This window comes from Crinia signifera, chromosome 19 (assembly GCF_055691185.1).
Source record: "Crinia signifera chromosome 19, ASM5569118v1, whole genome shotgun sequence".
In the NCBI taxonomy this organism is placed as follows: domain Eukaryota; kingdom Metazoa; phylum Chordata; class Amphibia; order Anura; family Myobatrachidae; genus Crinia; species Crinia signifera.
In genome coordinates this window covers 64,805,238-64,812,890 of record NC_139226.1, presented here as the reverse complement: position 1 = coordinate 64,812,890, position 7,653 = coordinate 64,805,238, and the positions used below count along the sequence as shown (strand labels likewise).

Below are 7,653 nucleotides of genomic sequence, written 5' to 3'. Positions count from 1 at the left end.
TTCCATCTATATGATGCTAGGGGGCTGCAGCCCCAATTCGACCTCCCATAGATTTGTGTGCCTGAACGTTGACTCTGCATATGTCCTTGTCCCTTTCACTAGATGGATTTAGATGAAAACTTCAGAGTAGTCACATTGGATCCCATAAAACATACTAGGAGGCTGGGGTCTTGGTCAGACTTCCCCTTGGTGTATGCTGGGCAGAAATGTGATACATTACTTTTCATTGGATGGTTCTGGAACTAATAATGGACAGATATTACCATAATTCAAATGACCATAAACTAAAATTAATGACCAAAATGGAGGTGGCAAGACAACTCGTGTACCCATAATTGTTGGAATAGCAACATTGATGGAAGGAAAACGTTAAAAACTATCTAAATGGAAAACAGATTTTAAAACTGAGCAGAAAGAAAAGCTGGGGATCAGGGCTATTAGCGACCCCACAAAAAAACAAATTGACCTGGGGAATCCACCTCATGGTTTGTTTTTTGGAACCACTACTAATTATTTTTTATGTTGACATTGCATCCAATTCATTGATAACTTAATGAGTGGAAAATTTAAAGCTGGGCATCAGTAATTAAGCTTGTGTGTGTATGCACTGTATATAATATACACACACATTTAGGACTGCCTCTAGAGTTTTCTGTACATAGAACGAGAGATCAACAGTCATACATCAGTCCAGATAATCCGATCTAATGCTGCAAAATGTTTGATCTGGACATTAAAGTAAATTTAAAAACATCAGCCTAACCAACTTTAATACAGAAACAATAATTGAGTAGTAGTGTGTACAATGGAAATCTGATGTTTGCCGGATTGTTTCTCTAATCCGTTAATTGTTTCATACATGCCATGTATGTGAACCTAATTTCTGCACTACAAATCCCAGCATTCTGCTTTTCATTGCATCCTGTGTGCCCTATGCTGTATATTCCATGTATGTGAACCTCACTGATATCCTGAAAACTAGGTTTTGATAAGGATGTTTTTTTCTTTTATTTGTAGTCTTTGTTTTTGCTGTTAAGTTGTTCAGTGAGGCTTAATTTATGGGAGCATATTTGGCCTAGTGTTTATCTAGCACAGGCTAATTTTATGTCCTTGATTTTAGATGGTCATGTGACCTCAGCTGTACCTTCTCCTAATCAACCCAGTTATATCTCTGCATTTTAGTCTCATGGCAGTTTTGTAGTTAGAAATATTTGAAGTAGAAATTACAAAGTAGCAATTACTCTTAAAAGAACAATTAAAAATATTGAACAACTTCAAGCAAGGTAAAAACAATACAGTACTTATTACACATCTTTATTATACATATCCTTTCTCCCTAACACTGCCTCCACCATTCACACAATCATGCTCACCAAACTGCTACTTCTCATTGCGTTACATGGAATTCTCACTAAACTTCACCCGTTCTATAATCTCCCTGACACTCACCACTCTGTGCACATTGCCTCTTTTATTATTCACTCCCCTCTTCTAAAACCACATGAGCTTTTTACTTACATCTCTACTTGTACTTTCACATCCACATCTCGCCACCAGTATAAAAACCCACAAACATCCACCTATATCAATCTCTCCTTTCTAATCTTATTAGCTGGTGACCTATCACCAAACCCAGGCCCCAACCACCTGTTCCACTCAGATTTAACTGGTTTCAAGCCTTTTAGAAACTCTGTTAACCTCATAAATATCACATGCCTCCCACCACACACCAAGCAACTTAAATGTGCCCTATTGAATGCACGCTCTGTTTGCAATAAATTAACATCCATCCACGACCTCTTCATCTCACAACTTCAACCTGCTGGCCATTACAGAAACCTGGCTCACACAATCAGACACGGCCTCACCAGCAGCACTTCACATGGTGGTTTCCACTTCACCCACACCTCCAGGCCTGGTAACTGCAAAGAAGGTGGGGTACATATATTAATGTCACAATCCTTCACTTAGTTCTACCACCAGTTCTTCACTTACATTCACATCTTTTGAAGTACACTCTATTAAGATTTTTTTCCCTTTTCTCTCTGAGTGTTGCTGCTGTCTATCGCCCACCTGGGCTTCCCAAATCTCAATTTATGGAAGATTTCTCTGCCTGGCTCACCAACTTCTTATCCTTTGACATCTTCACCATCATCCTGGGTGACTTCAATATTGCTATTGATAGTCCACAATCAATCTCTCTCTCTCTCTCTCTCTCTCTCTCTCTCTCTCTCTCTCTCTCTCTCTCTCTCTCTCTCTCTCTCTCTCTCTCTCTCTCTCTCTCTCTCTCTCTCTCTCTCTCCTCCCCCCCCCCCCCCCAGTGGTCTGACTCCTCTACTCATGAGGAAGGCCACTGCCTTGACCTTGTTTTCACCAGACTCTGTTCAGGCTCTGATTTTACGAACACTCCCTTCCCTCTCTCTGATCACAATCTCATTACCCTCTCGCTCTCCTCCATTACCCCAAGCTCACCGACACAGAAATCATGCATGCCTACTCTTACCCGTAGAAATACTAATGCTATTCATTTTCCGCAATTAACCACCTCTCTAAAACAGCTCTCTAATGCCTACACTTGCCTCTCCCGACTCTGCTTTTTCGCACCTGTACCAGACTCTTTAAACAGCCCTTGATGAAGAAGCCCTATACCCCCCACAAGCTTAGATGCCAGCCGTGGCACACCAAAATGACAAGACCACTATGAACTCGGTCATGTAGTATCCAAACTCTTCTTATCCTCCTACTCTATTACCTCTCCTCTTGATCCTCTACCTGCACAAGTCATTAAAATTCTGTCTCCTGTTCTTATCCCAACCTTAACTAAAATCTGCAATCTCTCTTGCTACTGGCACTTTTCCTTCTTTGCTCAAACATGCAGTGATTACTCCCATAGAAAAAACAATTCTGACCCTAACTCTCTATATAACTATTGTACTATCTCTCAGCTCCCATGCCTCTCCAAGCTACTGGAGAGAATTGTCTACTCTCGCCTCACACTTTCTTAACTCTCACACCCACTTCAGTCAGGCTTTTGTTCCCAACACTCCACTGAACCAGCACTGACTAAAGTGGTGAATGATCTGGTAACTGCCAAGTCTAAAGGCCAGTACTCCCTACTTATTCTTCTAGATCTCTCTGCTGCATTTGACACTGTTGATCATACTCTTCTCATACAAACACTGCACTCCCTAGGTCTTAATGATACAGCCCTTTCCTGGTTCACATCCTACCTATCTAATCACTCTTTCAGTGTTCGCTTCTCTGACTCTACTTCCTCTTCACTACCTCTGTCAGTCGGAGTTCCGCAAGGCTCAGTCTTAGGTCCTCTGCTTTTCTCAATCTATACATCCTCTCTTGGCAAACTCATCAGCTCTTTTGGATATTAGTATCATTTATATGCGGATGATAAATCTATCTATCAACCCCAGAGTTGTCACCAGTGGTTTTGCATACCTCTCAACTGTCCCGCTTACCGCGGGAACGTCCAGATATTCGGGGACGTGCCCGGGGCCGCCATTGTCCCGCGGTGGGGGGACAGTTGGGAGCCCCCCATCCTGCCAAGAATAGACGCTGTGCACATGCGCACAGCGTCTATTCAGCGCCGACGAGCTGTGAAAATGGGGGCGTGACTGGAGGTCGCGTCATCCTGCGAGGCCATGCCCCCTTTCTCGAGGCAGTGCCCCCATTTCGTCTCGACCTCCCAACTACAAAAGTGGGGAGGTATGGGTTTTGGGTCGAGTCTCTGAATGCCGCTCTGCCATCTCATCTTGGATGTCTTCTTGCCACCTCAAACTCAATATGTCCAAAACGGAATTACTTATATTCCCACCAACTAAGAACAGTTACCATCCTGATATCTCCATCACTGTTGACAATTTGACAATCTACCCTACCCCACAAGCTTGTTGCCTAGGGGTCACCCTCGACTCTGAACTGTCCTTTGTTCCCCACATTCAATCTGTCACCAAATCATGTTACATGCATCTAAAAAACATATCCAAAATATGAACCATATGTCTCACACAAGACACTACTAAATCTCTTATCCATGCACTCATTATATCCCGCATTGATTATTGCAATAGTCTCCTAACTGGTCTTCCCAAGAACAGACTCTCAACACTGCAATCCATTCAAAATGCTGCTGCTAGGCTGATCGTCCTAGCTTTCCCGCTCATTGTCTGCTGATCTGCTCTGCCAGTCCCTCCATTGGTTACCTGTGTTTTACCGTATTCAATATAAACCCTTCTGCTAGCATATAAAGCTATTAACCATTCTGCACCAGCTTATATCTCTTTTCTTTTCACAAAATATCTCCCATCTTGACCACTCCGCTCTGCACAAGATCTGCGTCTCTTCTGCACGGATCACCAGCTCCCATTCACTATTACAGGACTTTCATCGGGCTGCTCCCACCCTAAGGAATGCTCTTCCACGCACAATAAGACTCTCCAATAGCCTCCAAACTTTCAAGCGTTCCCTGAAAACTCACCTTTTCAGGCAAGCCTATGATATTTAAGTTCCATATGCATAACCCTCTGAGGCACTTCTGTATCATACAGTATAGCTTCCCTTCTGGACCTACAAGTTATGTTATTACTGGTGTCTGTCCTTGTGTTTCCCTCCTATAGATTGTAAGCTTGCAACAGGGCCCTCTTACCTCCAAGTATGTCTGTTGTTACCCAGTTTGTTTTATCTCTGTTTACAATTATAAAGCGCAATGGAATCTGCTGCGCTATATAAGAAACTGTAAATAAATAATCATATATGGATAGTTTAAATGGTACGTTTAACATTTATTTGTATTGCTTTACGGTAAAGAAAACTTGTATTTATAATATGTATCTATAGAAGTAATGTTTAATCAAAAGTTAACCAGCATAACCTAGAAGAATGTTTTATATTTTTTAAACCTAAACCACAGAATTACTATTGGTGGCATATAAAGACAATATAAATGTAAAGACAAGATAAACTATATCTTATAATAAACTGACTTTTTAACTAGTTAAACCACTCTAAAATTAAATAATTTTATATCTAACAATAGTACAAGTTAGTGCTGTACATTTAGTATCCTCAGACCATGGCGTTATGTGCAACAGGAATTCTCTGAAGATTAACGATGTTGGTGACACAATATTAGTTTTTAAACTAATCCATTTATATATTAAGAAAAACAAAGGCCTGAATGTGTGTTCTTGGGTTGATAGAACACTTGTACAAATTAATATTGAGACAAAAAACTGCCTCCTCGTGTTGGAAGGATAGTCTCTAAAATATAACTTGGAGATTAAATTATTATACTTGGTATTGTAGCATTATTGGCTTATAAACTTAATTGGGTATATTGAATGAGACAGCCACGGTAATAAAATGCAGTGTATTCCATGCAATACCACCAAATTGAGGAATTAGAAATATTAAAATGCTCTTTTTAAGTCAGGCTACGTGCCAGCACCACCTTTAGCTGAATGCTGCTAATCTGGTTTATAGGGAGACAGACTTGTATGCAAAATTGTGCTCTTATGAGTTCAAAGCGCCTCTTAAAAATTGATGTAATATAGCCTGTGGTTTACTCTAACACAGTGCTCACTTATATAAATGTATTTACTCTAGTCTATACTATTCATCTATCATATATAAAAGTTAACCATTCCAATTAATATGGATGGACACTTCCACTACACTGTAAAGGACATCTTTAAATTGGTGGGAGACCCAGATGTTCCACCTTGAAGTGAGGCAACATGGATCGTACCATAATTTGCCAGATTTGCTCCCACGACCATCTTGGTAAAAACAGGAAGATGTAAAGAAGAGTCACCAGCAGTACCCTTGGAACTGTTACATAAGATTTGATCCTTCTCCTTAACTGAGCAAAAGAGTAGCCTTCTTCCATATATAACCTAAATATAAACGGAGCAGGAAGAGTAGTTCAAACATAAAAGGGTATATTTACTAAAGATTTTAAAACTTTAGGATCTAAATTACATATTTACTAAACGGTTGTTTTTTTAAATGCCATTGATGATGATGATTTTTTTTAAGTAGTCTTGTCAGTTCCATTCAAAATCAACTACATATAAACCTAAACTCAGATGACTACTTCATATGGATTTTCTGTTAGAATTAGCTTCTTCGAGGAAAGAGGTTTTGTCCGTCTCCTCAGGTGGGGATTTGCATACCACAGGAAAGTGTCCAGCATTGCATAGTCTTTAATTGCTATAGAAGCTCATTCTAAGGTGTCACCCAAACCTTACCTTTGGGTACTACTCTGAGGGTAGGGGGCTTGCAGGATTGGTCCCCTGGCATCTCTCAGTGCCATTTGAGATGCAGCCTGATTGACAGTTTGTAGTGGTTTTGGGGGTGGGGAGTGGGTAAAGCTGGGCTGCATTTTCAAAAACGGGCATGTGAGAAATACTCAGACTTCCTTTTGCTATAGAGTTGTGAGGACCAATCTGAGTAAATTCAGGGCTGATGTTCTCGCAGATGATCCAGTGTTGTGTCTTAATGACATGTTTTTCTGATACTCTATTAAACATATTTTTACACTGCTTCTGCAACCAAGATGTGCACTTCATCCATCTAAATTAGGTTGGTAATTCTTTCAGCCACAGTGATGCATATGGTTGGTTGGTTGTTTTTTATTAGAGATGTGTGCAGACCAAGTTTTGGATCTGTATTTCTTTAAAAATTGATAAGGATAGCTAAAATTATGTTTTTGTTCCTACAGTATTAACAATAACAATCTTTACCAATGAATGCTACCTGCAATCCGGAACACGCAGGATTTGTTTTTTAGATCAGAAATCTGAACTTGGGGGCTGATTCGGGTTTGTGCCTGATGGTGGGGGTCTAATATGCAGTGAGCCAAGTTTTTAATTCACCAGGGCGTTCGCTGCCTGAGTGACAGGCCGGGGACCTTCGCTGGGTTCTGCTAAGTATTTCTTGGTCATGCCTACAAAAATGGTAGGTACTCCTATAGAAAAGGACTGCAGGTTCGAGCACACACACACCCCTAGAATCCTGCAATAACATAAGGATACATTGTATATTTGTTCTGAATTGTATTGTTTCTCTTTTTTTTCTCATTATATATACAGTTGTACTCATAAGTTTACATACCCTAGCAGAATGTTTTATTTTCTGGCCATTTGTCAGAGAATATGAATGATAACTCACAAACTTTTCATTCACTCGTGGTTAGTGGTTGGGTGAAGCCATTTATTGTTAAACAACTGTGTTTACTCTTTTTAAAACATAATGACAACAGAAACTACCCAAATGATCCTGATCTAACGTTTACATTCCCTGGAGATTTTGGCCTGATATCATGCACACAAGTTGACACAAATGGGTTTGAATGGCTACTAAAGGTAACCATCCTCACCTGCGATCTGTTTGCTTGTAATCAGTATTCGTGTATAAAAGGTCAGTCAGTGAGTTTCTGGAATCCCGAAAGACCCTTGCATCTTTCATCCAGTGCTGTCCTGACGTGTCTGGATTCTGAGTCATGGGGAAAGCAAAAGAATTGTCAAAGGATCTACGGGAAAAGGTAATTGAACTGTATAAAACAGGAAAGGGATATAAAAAGATATCCAAGCAATTGAGAATGCCAATCAGCAGTGTTCAAACTCTAATTAAGAAGTG

General features: G+C 40.3%; 1 protein-coding gene across 3 annotated transcripts in view; it reads right to left on the bottom strand.

Annotated features, from left to right (window-relative positions):
- Positions 1–4,925: 4,925 nt before the first annotated feature.
- KASH5 (KASH domain containing 5) overlaps positions 4,926–7,653 on the bottom strand; it is a 97,683-nt gene continuing 94,955 nt past the window's right edge. For all 3 annotated transcript variants that reach the window (XM_083161735.1, XM_083161736.1, XM_083161737.1), the window contains one exon: positions 4,926–5,909. In XM_083161735.1, coding sequence (XP_083017861.1) covers positions 5,705–5,909 — 205 coding nt within the window. In that variant the 3' untranslated portion in view covers positions 4,926–5,704. The remainder of the gene's footprint in view (positions 5,910–7,653) is intronic.